The sequence below is a fragment of the Orcinus orca genome, chromosome 17, assembly GCF_937001465.1.
Source record: "Orcinus orca chromosome 17, mOrcOrc1.1, whole genome shotgun sequence".
NCBI lineage: Eukaryota > Metazoa > Chordata > Mammalia > Artiodactyla > Delphinidae > Orcinus > Orcinus orca.
Window position 1 is genome coordinate 14866484 of NC_064575.1, and position 17150 is coordinate 14883633.

The 17150-nt window shown below is 43.3% G+C and overlaps 1 protein-coding gene across 18 annotated transcripts in view; it reads right to left on the reverse strand.

Moving 5' to 3' along the window:
- The window catches only part of NCOA2 (nuclear receptor coactivator 2), a 272679-nt gene that overhangs the window by 49040 nt on the left and 206489 nt on the right, over positions 1 to 17150 (reverse strand). For all 18 annotated transcript variants that reach the window (XM_033407126.2, XM_004280587.4, XM_033407121.2 and 15 more), the window contains 5 exons: positions 12082 to 12185; positions 7856 to 8033; positions 5081 to 5269; positions 2626 to 2727; positions 2190 to 2333 (listed from right to left, as the gene is read on the reverse strand). In XM_033407126.2, coding sequence (XP_033263017.1) covers positions 2190 to 2333; positions 2626 to 2727; positions 5081 to 5269; positions 7856 to 8033; positions 12082 to 12185 — 717 coding nt within the window. The remainder of the gene's footprint in view (positions 1 to 2189; positions 2334 to 2625; positions 2728 to 5080; positions 5270 to 7855; positions 8034 to 12081; positions 12186 to 17150) is intronic.

A 17150-nucleotide genomic window follows, 5' to 3' on the forward strand; every position in this document is an offset into this window, starting at 1 on the left:
AGCCTTCCAGCAAATTTTTATTCAATGCAAATGATTACCGTCAATCTGACCTATTTCACACATTTGGATGAAATGTATTTTATACACTGCGGAGTTTCCTTGCAGTGGGTCCCATCTGTTTAAACCTAGCATAGTGCCTAGTACATCTGGGTAAACCCTTTTCTAAGGAATCATGAAGCCACAGGATTAAATGTGGGACATTGCTACTCAGGGCCCAAGGACACTGAACACGGCTGCTGATGGAGATTTCATATTCTTTGTTACTATTCTTTTTATTTTAAACCAGATCTAGTGGAATGGCAGGTTACTTATTGATTTCTGTCAAATGTAGCATCTTTATTTCCTCTTACTCTTTCCCACTTACAGAAAAATGCTGGAAGACACAAACTGTTGGATTATGTGCTTATTTATTTCTAAGAAATAAGGATGAAGAAGATAAACAGGATGAATAAGATGAGGGAAAAATAAGGGAATGGAGAGAGAGGTCATTTACCATGACTTGTACTTTTTCATAATCAATCTTAAAAGCATAAAGTTTAAACATACAAACACTCTTGGTAAATGCCAAGGTCATGGATGCACGTTAAACGGAAGATGACCAACTAAAACTTGATTTTCAGTAATGAGTTACAAATTTTTTCTGCAAAAATGCAGACGATTTGCCAAACTGAGTTATAAGGCACAGGGCCCCTGTCCCTCACAGGCAGCATGGCCCCCACAGAATCCAGGCCCATAACCAAGTGCCCCTGCCAGGACATGCAGGGTCCACGAGAGGAGAGTCAGAAGACCAGAAGGAAAAAGTGTCTCCCTGGGCTTCCCTGGTGGCACAGTGGGTGAGAGTCCGCCTGCCGATCCAGGGGACACGGGTTCGTGCCCTGGTCCAGGAAGATCCCACATGCCGCGGAGCAGCTGGGCCCGTGAGCCGTGGCCGCTGAGCCTGCGCGTCCGGAGCCTGTGCTCCGCAACGGGAGAGGCCACAGCAGTGAGAGGCCCGCGTACCGGGAAAAAAAAAAAAGAGTGTCTCCCTCCCCCATGGAGTCCTGCTAGAGAAAAGAATTTTTTCTTTGTTCTCACCAACTTAACAAAAACCCAGAATGTACTTGAGAAAAAGTGATGCTGCAGAAAGAACCATGGGAGCAGCGCGGTGGTGAAGTGATGGCCAAGACGGGCCTCAGATCCAGCTCTGGAGCTGACACTTTAAAAAAAAAAAAAAAAAAAAAAAAAAAAATTTATTTACTTATTTGGTTGCACTGGGTCTTAGTTGTGGCAGGTGGGCTGCTTAGTTGCGGCCCATGGGCTCCTTAGTTGCAGCACACGGGCTCCTTAGTTGTGGCATGCAAACTCTTAGTTGCGGCATGCATGTGGGATCTAGTTCCCTGACCAGGGATCGAACCCGGGCCCCCTGCATTGGGAGCGTAGAGTCTTAACCACTGTGCCACCAGGGAAGTCCCAGGAGCTGACAGGAGCCTTTCTAACCGAAGGCTTCCGAGGCCATGTCACCTGTGTCAGCTCCCCACTGACAGCACAAGAGTCAAACGCCCACTTCCTAGGTGGGCTGTGGCGATCAAGGGGCTCACAGAAAGAGGGGCAACACCAGGCAAAGGGCAGGTGCTCAAGGAGGGCTGAGTCTTGGGTTCAGTTCCAGGTGTCCTATTAACTAACTGTGCGACCTCAGACAAGTCACTTCATCTCTTTCGAGAAACATCTGGGCGGTCTTCAGTGGTCGTCATCTGGAAGGAGGGCTTGGCATCCCACTGGCGCCTCTAACAGGAATTCACCTGCTCCTGCAAATTTCCTTTCATTCTTATTTCCACAGTGTCCTTACGATTCAGATGGTATTTCTTTTGCTATTACAGGGGACCTCAGTACGTTGTTTTACACATCTAGAAGCCATAGCATCAGAGACAATGATCTCTTTCCCTTTCCTTTCATCTGTCTTTGTGAGATTATCATGCCCAGTTCGATTTCCTTCATCACACTCTTAGCCTTACAGGTTCTCCTATTCAATTTCCCTTCAGATGGCGACAATTCTGGGCAAGACGATGCCAAGTACGTATGAACCCAAAGAGTCACCAGATCCAGGTCCCCGGAGGTGGATTCAGGGATCACGGTTTCCAAGAGAGCTCTCATAAAAAAGCAGTAATTTAGCAAGACGAACTTCGAGAAAAGTACCGCGTAGAGACGGTTACCTTCATGGTGATGCCTCTTGGCATAAGACACAGACTCCCCTTCGTGCTGCGCGTGGAACTTCTGGATGCACCTCCTCACCAGGTCCTCCCAGCCCGGCTTCATGGCTGCCCGCATGGTGCTGGTGTCCAGGGACGTGATCTTGCCTAGTAAATAACAGCAAGCATTATACCTACGCACTGATCTATTCTTTACAGAAATAAGTACATCTTAAAAAGGTAAAAATTTGTTTATTTGGAATAGGTAGCACATAAGTGCACGGACCAAAAGGGTAGACAGTGAAAAGAAGTGTCCCCCACCCCGCCCCCGTCTCCAGCTCCTCCACGCTTCTGCCCCAGCAGCAGCCACTACTACCAGCTTCTTCATCATTTTCTAGACCCATTCCTTGCATTTACGAACATGGAGGTATTCTAGGATTTCTCTGGCAAGAGAATTTACCTTGGAGATCTTGGCGAGTAGTGAAACTTTCTGATGAGGGAAGAACTGGTCTCTCCTTCATGGGGACTCTTCTGGCCACACAAATCAGGCAGGACTGCAAATCTTCAATCACATACATTGATGGTTATCGTATCAGGCTTTTTTAGTGTTTCAGACAAGATCAAATGCATTTCTGACAGCACAACCTCGTAGATCAATAAGGGAGAGAGCGACGCAACACTATGTACCTCCGCTCCTCCCCTGAAGTGGGAAGCAGCCGGGGGCGGATGAGCTCGGGGAGCTGAGGATAAACCGCTGAAGCCACACGACACACGTGATAAAAGCACATCCACCACACTAGAGTCCACCACCTGCAACCATGTCCCCAGCGGTGGAAAAGAGTGGAAGCCTTTCTTATTAACTGGCTGATAGTAGCAGCCAGCTGAATGCATAAGGCAAGCACACAAATGATGAAAACTAAATGCTGATACTCTGTCAAGGGCCTGCTCCTCGAGCTCTAGGTTCACCAAGACACAGGAAAACTAGATATACCTGCTACCCAACCATGTCAACGCTCCTACAGTGGCAATATGCAATTTAAAATGAAGTATACAAACAGTGTCTAGACTCAGATTCGGAGAACAAATCCTAGAAAATGCAGTGTGTGCCAAGTTCAGAGTCTGGGCCATGGCTAGGTTCTCACACAGCTCTAAGCATTTATTCCTTACCCCACTTCAACTGTTTTATGTATCTGTGTTCACTTCTGGAGAACAGGGAGGATGTGTTTTATCTTGTAACATGCAGAGCACACTGCAAGCCCTTTCAACTTCAAACATGCTGGGGAAAAGGTCGATTTAAAAAGTCTCTTCATATCTTATGCCGCTGATTTATGATTGTTCACCTTTAAATTCGGGAAAGAAGTTCTTTAAATATATCCAGTAATAGTGAGTATCACAAAAATAAATGTAATCCTTGTCCTCAACATTAATAAAAGCTGAATTTTTGAGCACTTACTATGAGACAGACACCCTTCCAGCTGCTTTACAGGCTCCTGATTCAGTTAATCCTCTTAACAACTCTATGAGGCAGGTACTAGCATTATCTCCATTTAACAGAGGAGAATCCAAAGCACGGAGTTTCAGTAACTTGCCCAACATCACACAAAACTTTGGGGAAGCCAGGATTTGAATGTGAGCGCACCATGCCTCAGAAACCCTACTCTTACGCTACACTGTGGAAACATTCGGAATCAGATTTTAAATGTACGAAGATGTTTAGATAAATATACAGCACAAAATCATAAGTCAGCTCAGCTGCAGAATACGGCTTTAGAATATTATCACAGATGGATGTGTTAGCAACACGTACTCTGTTGCATACAGGAGAATAAAATCGCTTGACATTCCATATCTATGTAAAAATTTCATTTTGAAAACTATGTATCATCTGTGACAGCTCTATTAACTTCCTTTCCAATAACATTGAAATTAAAAATTACTTACATATTTTTTTAAAAGAGGATTAAATATCTAGTATTGAATGCCAACCATGGTTCAGGCATGTTCACTTAAGCCTTATTACGCTGTGATACTGGAATTGTTGACTTCACTGGTTAAGGGAGTACACGGATGTTCAGAGGTCGAGAAGGCTGCCCAGAGTCAGAGCTGGCAAGCGGCTGATTTAGGGCCTGGCCTGCCTGATTACAAAGCCCACAGTGTTTCCACTGACTGATGGTTCTCGGCTCTTCCCCTTCTGCTACACACGCAGAATGCGCTCTTCAGCATTGTCCCATGTCACAGACAGTGACACTCGGCGGTGTGGAGTGGCTTGCTCGGAGGGCGTAGCGGGTGGACACTACACCAGCATCTCTTGAAAGGGAAGAGCCTATGAGCTTACAGTTTGGAACCCTTCTCCCAATCCCCACTCCCGTCTCCATCCTCTCCTGTCCTGGACGCAGCGTCCGTAGACAAACCATATGAAATCCATTCATCCCTTGGAAGTGTACGAAAGATGTTATTTGTACCATGTGTGTTTTTCTAGGGCGTGGCTCGGAGCTTGCTGTAGACATTCAGAGGGGCCTAGGATCCCCAAGAGGTTCAACACTAGTGGACGTGCGCCAGCAGGGTAGCTACTGGCCACATGGGGCTACTTAAATGAAAACTTAATAAAATAGACAATTTGGCCCCCAACTGCATTACTGATATTTCAAATGCTCAGTAGCCACATGTAACTAGTGGCGGCTGTGTTGGACACTGAAGACACGTAACACTGCCATCACCACAGCAAGTTCTACTGGATCGTGCTGTTTTAAAGAGTTCACAATTTTTGTGATAAATTCAATTATTAAGTAGGTGAAAAGAACCAAGAAACTGCCCCGACATTGTTCTTTGTGTGGCCTGTAATTTCAGATTATTAGGTGTGAAAGAAGTAGCACAGGAGTACATGATGTAGCACATCCCAGAGATGCGGCCCCTACCTTCTCCTTCTTCTTTGATGGACTTTGGTTGAGAGACAGCAAAGCACTGCATAGTTTCATATTTCTGATGTGCTTCCTGGTTTTCATGACCTTCCTCTTCTGAATCAGGTAAAGGTTTTACCAGCATCCGACAATTGAAAGTATGGCTGTTCCGCCTGGGAGGTTCGCCAGACCAAGCTCCCCCGTTCACTGAGCAAAAGGCAAAAGCAACCCGACAGTGTAAAGAAACTAGCGTCAGACTGGCTTCTGCCTAATTATCAGAACGATGTGGGAAACATATGGTTATCTTACTTTCAGATAGTGCTTATACTTTTCTAAGTAATTGCAAAATCTAAAGGGGAAAAATTATTGGGTTAATTCTTGGGAATTTCAAATGTCTTTTACACACTTCTTACTCTTCACCATGACTCTTCCCCTTCAAGTGCAGGCCCTGATTACTGACCAGCCCCCTCTTACCCATCTAACCAGATCTTTCATGTTGCCCAGCACAAGCCTCCCTGCCATCACCTTCCATACCCAGTCCCACGTGGATATCTTTGCACCTGCTACCCTGTCTAAAAGGTCAGGCTGCCTCTATGTCTCCCGGATCCACATGTACTCCTGCTCTAAGGCTGAGATCCTTTAGGTACTTAACCAACTGCTCTAGGCATCCCACACTGCCTCTTCTTACTGACCTTTCTTTCCTAAAACTTAACTGAAATTTTACTGTATATTCTGTAACTTGGCTGTAGTTTTTTTTTTTTTTTGCTTCATGCATATTTCTTCATAAGACAGAGATGATCTTGAGGATACACTGCTAATGTCATTTATTTCTTTTCAATGAAATACTACTTCACATGTCTTCTATTTTAGTATCAATACTTAGAAACATATATATTAATTCAAGAAAAAGATGAAAGAGAAGAAAGCCCTCTTTTTTGGGGGGGGGAGATGCATTAGAGAAATCAAAGAGAGAAATAAAATAATGACTGATTTTGAGAATTTAAGGGTGTTTACAGATCACCAGATCAGCTTCCTCATCTACAGGCGAGAAAACTGATGTGCAAAGAAATATTCAGCTTCTAGAAGAGCTGGAGTCAGAACCGACCCTACTTCTCACTTTGGTGCCCTTTTCTTTACTGTCGCTTGTGTTTTACCTAAAAGATATTAGAAAAAAAATAAAAATAAAAATAAAAGATATTAGGACCAGCAGGACGATGAAAGAGGGGGATCAGAAAAAAGGGCCAGTCATAAGACAAGCAAATGCACTCTCAAAAAGTCACTAGTTAGAAAACGCTTAAAAGGACACCTAGGTGAACACAATGCTAACCCCACAAGCACTGGGCTGTAGAGGCAGAAAGAAGGAAACAAACCCTAGAGAGAAAAAGGAAATATCAAGTGAACTACAGGAGACTGTTTTACAAGGAGGAACCATAGCTAGCTTTATACAGACATTTGAGAAGTGTATTTTACCATGAGCATTCTTAAAAGCTTATTTACATAATGAAGACCACATAGAGTAATCAAAGAAAAAAGTTCTTATTAACTCAGGTTAATACGTAATTTGAAAGTATAAAAAAGTACAATATAAAGTAAGGCAAAGAGCTCTTTAGACAAGTGAATTAATAATACTGAACTAATAAGTATAGGTCTTCTGAGGAAGTCATAAAATTACTGAAGAGATTTGAAAATACTAGTTACTTGAAATAAGACATCCCATTTTCTTGTTCGTTTACTAGAGAATATAATGGAAGGACCTCACACGAGTAGTCATAGACTTCGTATTACTGTTGCAGTCACTTTGAACAAAGGGTTGTGCTATTAAAGAAAAGCTAGCCACAATGAAATGTGAAAGGACCTTTTCCTATTTACCGTGGTAACCGTGAGACCAGCTAGCATAAACAGTTTTAAGAAAAGCAACAGAAATACTTGCTAACTCAGGACTTGACCTTATTCTCTACTAAAATATGCACTTCTTTTTACCCATGGAGACGTTCTCAGCATCATCAGCTTAAGTGAGAATATAAAAAAAGAGCCACCTAGTAAGTGGGAACAGCGATGCCCCAGAGCAGCCACGGAGGGGGGCCTGTGCTGTGAATCACCTGCTTTAAAGTACGGCCCTTCGGAACCACGGACACTCTCGGATAGCATCTCCAGGTCGAGATGAGGAAGACAGGAAGGGGAAGCAGGGAGCGGTGTGGAGGGGCGGTGCGAGGGGGTGCCTTGCCACCCGCAGAGCCACTGGGGAGTCTGTGAAGCCCCAGAGCCCATTTCGGGCTCCCAGGCTGGGAGCATTCGAACCTCCACACGCCACTTGTTCCTCAGCATTTTATTTTTAGAACGTCGTATACACCCACATCATACCCTTCACCAGCAGGACTCAAAATAAACTGAATCTCAAGCTCCTCGTGACCTTCTGCGTCTTAGGTTGTCACGGAAGAAAAGGACAAAGCAGAGCCTACGGGCACTGGATTGGGCGGGAGGCGATCGGCAGCTTCTTAAAAAACAACCAAATAAATCCCATGAAAACAGTTGCCATGTGCCTACTCTCCATCCGCATTATTTTTACTTACTTGAAATATAGGGTCAAAACGATCATTCATTCAAGACCAGTATCTACAGATGTCCTTTTCTGCCTGACCTCGAAGCTTACACAGTTAACACAAGCATCTCTAAAAAATTACCCAGTTACTCTTATCCCCAGCGGACAGAATACAGTTCTGTTTTCTGCCCTCTAGCCAAGACACTGTGCATGTGGGCAGGGGCTGAGGAGAGACCCAGAAGACACTCATTTACCTATGGACTTTGGCAGCAGGTTTTTGACGAATTCAGTGTGGTCCCCAACATGCAGGATGCTATATACGCTTTTGTTCATCAGCTCTTCCTGGTTATACCTTAGGTACTGTGTCACATTCTCTGAAACAAACACAACGTTGCCTTCCAGGTTCACTACAAAGAAGAACCCATCAAGGGCCTAAGGGAAGAGGCACAAATTGTGTTAGAAAGGAGGCAGCATAAAATCACATCCGACTGCTAGGAAGGGAGTGGCCCCTTTAAGGGAGACATAATTCACGTGTGGGGAGAAGAGTGATCTCTCTTGCTCCACTCCTATCATTCAGAAACAACTAACACATTTTCTCTTGCTGAAATGAGTCCATCTTAGTAAGTGGGAGAGAGCCTACATCAGGGTTTCTTGTCACAAACTAAATGACAAACACTCACTTTGTTAATTAATCAGGAAATAACTACTGCCACGTAAAAGTATACAGGCATTTATCTGCATTTTCCAAATGAGACTGATGTACTCCGTAGGGCCGAGAACTACTTTTCTGCTAGTGATCCAATACGGACTCATTTTTTTGTACAGTTCCTCATGGAATACAATGGGAAGGAGAGGTCATTGATAATTTTCCCTCAGTTTAAGGATAAACGCCAAGGAAAAAAATCAAAATTTTACTACCTTTAAAGCTTCCAAGGCTTAAGCGAAAAGAATCGAAGGTGATCTGAGACCTTTTAAGGAACGCCAATCCTTTATTGTTTGGTGTAAATGGGGAAAGGGTCTGGGAGGTGTGTGTCTGATGTGACAAACTAGTCTTCCCGGGGACCTCAGGCTGAGATACAGCCGGCACTGCCCTGAGACTACACAGGGCCTTGAGGTTTAGGTTTCTAACAGTGAGGACTGGAAAGTTAACTAATCACGCCTGGCTCTATTACTTGTTCTCCAAGTTGTCAAGATGCAGGCTCCTAAATCACCCAGATAGCAGTAGCACTTTTCCTGTGATGGGTGCATAGCTCACTTTGCTGTCATTCCAAAACAGATTAGGGAAGGAGGTGAAGGACCTAGGATCATTTCAGGAAATAAAGAGGATAATAATAGATACAGACGCGTTTACTGAGCCTTATACACACAGTGTCGCTTTAATATTTACAATTCTGGAAGGAATGTTTTCCCTTTTCCAATTCACAGAGGAGGAAAAAAACTGAGACTCAAAGAGGTTAAGGGATTCGCCCAAGCTCTTGCAACTAGTCAGCTGGGTTGCAAATCCAGGTGGATGTGACTCCAAAGCCCATGCTTTCAACTACCACTCAGCACAGTGTTCTCCAGTATTTACCCAGCCCATCTTCCTATCATGGTCGCCTGGGTGATGCAAAGGCCAGGAGCTCAGTGAGTTTCTCTTGGTTCCTCCTCCTTTTTCTTTTTGATCCTCACTTGTCAGAGCTGTTTCATGGATCAGGGGAGTGATCAGGACCAGAAGAGGCTTGTTGCTGATCAGGCAGTGGTTGGACCAGGACCACGTGGACCACACAGTGCATGCCAGTTTCTTCATGCTGTGTATTTACTACTATTTTCACACGAATGTTACATGGGCACACCAGTATAATGAAGTGTATGAATGGGACATAAAGCGTTTACTTTTCCTCTAGTTTGTTTTTTCCTTAAGTTATTATTTAGCAGGCTCCTATTCTGTGAGCTTTCTTTGAATATATTCCATCTTTAATTCTATTTTCATGACAAAACTAAGCGCTCTCTCAAATTAGAACTGACCATAAGGCACCAATGAAAAGCTCTTAAAAATATATATTTAAAAAAAACACCATTTGGTTTTAAGTTTTTCTTAAATGTTCAGTCAGGTTTTCCCAATGGTATAAACAATATGCAGGGCAAAGCAAGACTATGTGTAAACAGCCTTCCACGATAGGTTGGCATCAACTGTTGGAAACCTTGTGTGTGTGTGTGCGTGTGTGAGTGTGTGTATGAACCAGTGTGTGTGTGTGTGTGTGTGCGCGTGTGTGTGTGTGTAGGACAGGAAGTCAGTTGATTAGTTATATACCAAATGGACTTTTAAACTCACTGTTTAAATACACATTCAACAGGGATTGTCATAATTATATTACCTACTGTTCACTTTTGGAAGTGCATGTAGTTTCCTGCTGCTTTGTACCATGCTAAAAAGACTGACTGTGGCATAATATAACCGAAAGATGAAATTCTTTCATCTTATAAAACTGTTTGTTTTTTTAAAGCTCACTATGATATGCTCTGATGAAAAAAGCTGACATTTGGTTTTGTTGCCTAGCAACCACTATGCCATGATGTAAGCATGAGTGTGCATCTATGCCTAGAACGGCTCAACGAGAACAAGTTTTCTCCGTTTAGATTATTACATGCAAACAGGGATAAAGATGCAAATTCAAACCTTAAGTCTCTAGATTCAAAGTGTTACCTCTCACACACTTAGCACTGAAGTCCTGCTGAACAGGTGCTTGCTCAATGCACTGAATTCTCAGAAGACTATTTTGAAACAGTGAAAATGTGGATTTATTTGATCTTACGAGATAAGGTCCACTGATATCTAGCAATCTGATTTCTGCAATTAGTGAACTTACTCTCAAAAGGCTTGAGTCATAGCCTTGTAGTTACTGCAAGCATTTCTTTTTAGAAGCCTCAAAAATCTTCCCAAGAGTTTCCACCCTACTTTAATTTTCCCCCATATAAGGAATAAGCACAGATATATGGGCATTTCCTAATGGTAAAAATTTAGATTACCATCATTTCCAAATGAATTTTGTTTCTAGTTCCTTCATCTAATTCTAAATAAACAGTCCACCTAGTTAAGAGTTTTCTCATCTGCTTCTAAGAACCAAGTGGGAAGTAGCACTCTCTGGCCTTCCACTGCCTTGTGAATTCTGGAAAATCAGGTTAAGTGTGTTTTTGCTTTTTCTCTAAAAATTGTTGTTAAATGTTTTCAAGCCAGTGATAGAAGAGATATACGCAGGGCCAATGTGGGGTCATTTAAAGTCTTTTGGCCGGCAAGGTCCGACCCAAGGAATGAATTCTGTCATTTCTAAATATAAAGACCGGGTCAGACAAGCTTTACATTTCTTCTGTGTCCCCCCACCCTCCTCCGATTATATGGTAGATTTTCACAGAATTAGATTTTCTAAAAATAAAAATCATCTTATGCACCAACCAAAAAAAAAGGGGCAATTATTGGTTATCTCTGCTTTAAAAATCCTAATTTCTTATATACGTGCAGCTGCTGCAAGTTAAGTGCTTCTACAGTGGCAATGCTGCAGAGCTTCTGGCCATGTGGTAATTTTCAATCTCATCATATCATCAGCACAGTAAATTATCCTGAGAACTGACATAATTTATGTCTCAGGGCTCCTCTGCTTCTTGTTATATATTCACTGACATTTTTTCCCTGATCTTACCGTAGCCTACATCTTAAATTTTAATTCTGGAAGAGGTACAGCAAAGGACTTGGTGTTTAATACTGTACCGGTTAGTAAAATAAGAAAGCGGGACTTTACAAATTCTAGACAGTAGTCCGGTCATAAAACTTCCTAAAGTTGATAAAGAAAAGGCAGTTACGACAAACCATTACACTTACGAGTTCTGCCTATTCCTTCAATTTTTGTCTTTATGAAATCAATAAACTAGTTGAAGTAACATAAATAAAAAGCGTAAACCTTTTTAAAAAAATCTTTGGCTGCACCATGGGGCACGCGGGACCTTAGTTCCCTGACCTGGGATGGAACCTGTGCCCCCTGCAGTGGAAGCACAGAGTCTTCACCAGTGGACTGCCGGGGAAGTCCCGAGTAAACCTCCTTTTAGTCCTCAAACTTTAACCTGTATATATAGGCATATGTACATGCATATATGAAAATCTAAGAATTCTGGGAACGTTTCAAACCACAACAATATCACAGAATTTAACAGGACTTGTGAACACGGTTTTCCAAAATGAATGCTCAACTGACAGTTAAAGTTGGTCAAATTTGTATTCTAATCCACTTGATTTAATTCTGTTTTATCAATTTGAAACATATATAAGCTGGAATCTGGAGTAAAATCTAGATACATAGTATTAATAGTAAGCTCAAGAGGTCAGCAGTACTTCAACTTTAAGAGTGAAAATTAAGTGTGGATTCTCCTTAAATTACATTCACTTGAAAATTAAATGGGATAATGGATAAACAACATTGTAAAATACAGAACCAAAATGAGGGTCCACTACCTCAAGCATCATAGGCCCTAGTGCATCCTTGTCGATGACACCCTGCCCGGTAGATGACACGTCTGACTTCTGCACTTCATCTATGTTGGCGGCTGCTGCTTTCTCTGCAACAAACACAAGCGTGAATTCAACGGCAGTGCTATTTCAAGGACAGAGTGACACAGAAACATTTTTATTGTAATGATTTCAAAAATCTCCAGTGGGATCAGAGCCAGCTATAAAAAAGTTAGAGTACATCCCCACCACCACCGCACAGGAGAAACTGCTGGAAGCCGGAGCCGGAACATTAACTTTTCCCCTCCAGAACCTGTGGCTCAGCCCCTTTCATGCTGCCGATAAAATGAGTTTAGGGGTTTCATGCCAGTCCCTGACAAGCATTTTTTTCTAGATTGCAAAACTGCGCTATACTGCAGCACAATTAGTGCCGCCTGCAGAGATTCCCCGAGCTGGGATGACCCGGGGCCTGTTGTTCAGGCTTCGGGAAAGAAATCAAAGATGCATTTGAAGAAGGAATAAAAACGCGTCCTGACCACTGTGGCTCTTCCCACGTGACACTCCCCTGGCTCTTGTACTGTCCCACCTCTTGTCGCCTTCACATTTAAAGTAAGCAGAAAGACTGGCCCCTGTCTGGTGGAAGGTGCTTGACGAGGTAAGGCAGAGAGAGCGGCACCCTATCAAGCACTCGGAGAATTTCAACGGATGCCCTTCTACCTAGTCCAGAGGTGTGGACTAAAATGTCTCCCCACGAGGCCTGGGAAGACATTCCATCATGGAAAAGTCTCACGGAGGAAACAGGTGCACAGTCATCAATATATATATGCAAACGGATTATTTCAAGAACACCAAGGAAAGTTTCAGGCACAACAGATACATCCCAACAACTTGCTAGGAAATGACACAAAACAATGTGTCAGTTATTCGTCCTGAATAAATTATATCCTTGTTTACACTGCATGTTATCATTGTAATTAAATGCAAGTAAAGAAAACTGTAAATCAATTTAGTACTCAGAGTCAACTTGCTTTCATGAACTTAGTAGACTCGGCTTCCTTTTTTTCATAACAGAAGATTTTACACAGTATTTTGAAAACCTGTAACGTTTAATTTGTACCTGGGAACCTAGAAAGTAGTTAGGAATTACACAGGCCCTCCAAATCTTGCCGCTCTCTGATGGAAAACGTCCACATGCATATTTATCAGTGGAAAAGGGAAGAAGGCCTGTGTAGTTCAAGTCTAAGCTCAGCCACTTAGTACAAGTCAGAGCATGTCATTTCAACTTTTTAAGGCCTTAGTACCTGCCTTCTCGCATCACGGCCTGTGACAGGAGTAAATGGGATGATGTGTAAAACACACTTTAAAAACCAGAAAGGAGTTTACAGATGTAACTTACTACTAGCATAGCTGTCTTTTTCAAAAAATCTTTTTTTAATTTTTAAAATTCATTTTTATTTAAAAAAATTTTTTATTTATTTATTCAGCTGCTCTGAGTCTTAGCTGCAGCATGCGGGATCTTCGTTGTAGCATGCGGGATCTAGTTCCCTGACCAGGGATCGAACCTGGGCCCCCTGCATTGGGCGCGCGAAGTCTTAACTGCTGGACCACCAGGGAAGTCCCCCTATCTGTTTTTTTTTTAAATTGGAGTATAGTTGCTTTACAATGTTGTGTTAGTTTCTGCTGTACAGCAAAGTGAATCCGCTGTAAGTATACATATATCCCCTCTTTTTTGGATTTCCTTCCCTTTTAGGTCACCACAGAGCACTGAGTAGAGTTCCCTGCGCTATGCAGTACATTCTCATTAGCTATCTATTTTATGCATAGTAGTGTATATATGTCATTTATTAGCTCTCCCTTACTTAGTTCCAAGTGCAGAATTTAGAAGCAGAGAGTATTTGTTTTCTCAATGACTCTGCGACGTTCCTGATTCTCCTGCTTAGATCTGAAGAATTGTGACCAGCTATAAATAGAGATATAACTCGTCTGATAGCCTTTATAACTCGGCACGCGAGGATCTGTTAGGCCTCACTTCATTTCTTTCCTTGCTGCCCTCCCTAGCTCTTGACTGTAGGTCCCTTACCTTATCTGCTGGCTTGGTCTCAGCCCAGTTCCTCAGCCAGTCTTAACTGAGGCAGGCAGCACCTCAGGTTCTTCAGACAATTACTGCACATGTTCTCCCCATCCTCTCCCCCCGCCCCATCTTCCCAGAATCTTTCTCACCATCAAGTAAACGCACGTGGGGCAGACTCCCACGCCCCGACCCCCGCTTCTGCTAGTCACTCTGTAAGGCTGTAGATTTCAGTGTCTGCTCACCTTCCCACACGAGTCCGGGGACAGGACTGGCACCATCAGCTGCTGCTTCATCTACTCTTCCTCTAGTTTAACAGCCCTGCACTGTCGGGGGTCTGGGCAGGCTTCAGGCCTAAGGATCCCTGAGTTTCCTTAATACTGAATCTTAATACCCATGTAACAGATATTATAAATGTACACGGTCCTACTGCATTCTCATTTATTTACTCTTTGTCTGCGGTGTTGTGGCATTCGGGGTGTAGGAACCATGTGCTAACACCCTGCAGTCTGAGTAATTCTCAGCCTTTCCTTGGCCTCCCAACCATTCACAGGGGCATCGTGCTCCCATCAGCATCTTTGGTGGCAGCAGTGACCCTCAAAGCGGGGTGGTGTGCCTGAGAAGACCTCCCCAGGGAAGGTCTATCAGATCTGCAGATTGAAAGGCCTTCTTCGCACAAGATTCTGCTACATCTTCTTGGAAGGTATCATTTCTCCTCCCCTCCTGCAGTGAGAACCCCAGCCCAGGAAATAGTACACTATCCCCACCAGGAGTAGCCTTGGTGTATCCTCAGTGGCCAGCACCATCCCTACGTCACGGTAGGTTTTCACTGAATATCTGGTTGCTGACTGATGAGACCAGACCCACTGCTGGCACTGACCCCCGGGAATGCAGGGGCAACTAGAATCGATGGTGGTGGGGAAAGGAACTGATTTTCCCCTTCAGGCCCACTGGCCTTCCAGGTGCAGGGGTCAGCAATATGGGGAAAGGGTCTCCTGAGGAGAACTGGGCTTAAATGATGAATCATCTTGTCTTGCCTCAGTCATTAACTTTCAAGGCATCTCATATTCTTGCAGGCTCCCAGGTCCTTCCAATCCTTCCACTGTTACAACAGGTGGTGTTATTCTTCTTAAAGAAAGGACTGGGACTTCCCTGGTGGCACAGTGTTTAAGGATCCGCCTGCCAATGCAGGGGACACGGGTTCGAGCCCTGGTCCGGGAAGATCCCACATGCCGCGGAGCAACTAAGCCCGTGCACCACAACTACTGAGCCTGCGCTCTAGAGCCCGTGAGCCACAACTACTGAAGCCTGCGTGCCTAGAGCCCATGCTCCGCAACAAAGACAAGCCACTGCAATGAGAAGCCCGCGCACCGCAACGAAGAGTAGCCTCCACTCGCTGCAACTACAGAAAGTCCGCACGCAGCAACAAAGACCCAATGCGGCCAAAAATAAATAAAATTTTTAAAAAAGAACGGACTTAATTTAGATTAAGGTGAGGCAGAGTGAGATAGGAGGCAAAAGCTAATCACAAAGGCAGCCCCATACCTATCACTGATCACCGGAAAACATTAGGCTATTTGTCATATGAGATTCTGATATCACAATAGTAATAAATTATGGTTTTCTGTGGCATCTATATTAATGACTCATTTTATGGCAAAATAAATACAAAATAACAATGTTTGTATAACCCATTTCTGAGTCCTTTCTTAAAAAAAATTAAAGTATAGTTGATTTACAATATTACATCACTTTCAGGTGTACAACAGTGATTCAATATTTTTATAGATTACACTCCACTTAAAGTTATTATAAAATATTGGCCATACTCCTTGAGCTATACATTACATTCTTGTGTCGTATTTATATTTCCCAAGTCTTTAAAAGACAATCAATATACTTTGTGAGATGTTGGCAGTTTGAGGATCTGATCATCATTCTGAAGACCCCAAAGTTTCCTGAATTCATTAATTAATATTTTGTGGAATTAAAAAGATTCAAACTTGGAAAACTCCATCATGCAGGTTCCTAAACACTGATAAACTTTCAGGTCAGGGTATTCTAAATATTCTAGCGATGTGTTCAGGCACTGAATTTTTGACTTTTATCGGAAAGTAAGAATGAGGGACTTCCCTGGTGGCCCAGTGGTTAGGACTCCGCGCTCCCAATGCAGGGGGTGTGGGTTTGATCCCTGGGCGGGGAAGTTCCGCATGCTGCGTGGCGCGGCCAAAAAAAAGAAAAAGAAAAAGAAAATATGAAGAATGAGATTGTATCTGCATAGCATTTTCTTTCATCTTTAGGAATCTACAGATCAGGTATAATTTAGGGCAAGGGCCTAAAATTTAATGTAAGAGATGACTTAGAGGGGATAAAACATGTGTTTGGGTTCTACTGTAAAGCCTGGACAAAAATAATTATCATCCTGAAAAACTGTAATAATAAAACATGTCCTTTTTTCCTCTTTATAACATTCAGCTGAAAAATCTTCAGAAGGAGAAAAGCGGCAGCTAATGAGCAGTCACAGAGAATGCGGGGCCGGCACGGGGAAATCGCCCAGGTACACTGTCCACGTGTCTGGATGTCCTGCTGTGTGTCTCACTCATGTTTGTGGTGCAGAGGGAGTGAAGGATCCTCGTGGGCTGAGAGCTTACATCCAGCTGCAGGGGCAAAGCACTGACAGCTGAGCCAAATGAGAAGTGAGGGCTGAACTGTGAGGAACTAACTAAGTTCACAGAAGGGATAAAAAAGGCTGGACATAGCTGAAAATACTTCACATCCATGGTAGTCGAACTGGATTCTGCAGGATTCGTGAGCACATGGCAAAAGCCATGGACGTGTGGCATCCCTCCCCGAGCAAATCTCAGCCTGGCCTTTGAAACCAGTGTTATGGAATAATGGCAAAAAGACTGTCTAAACTGGAATTCTAGGAATCTGACTCAAAATGAAAACAAGAAAAATGTTTCCCAAGGTCAATCTGAAATTGTGGAACGTGTGCTGGAAAGAAAAC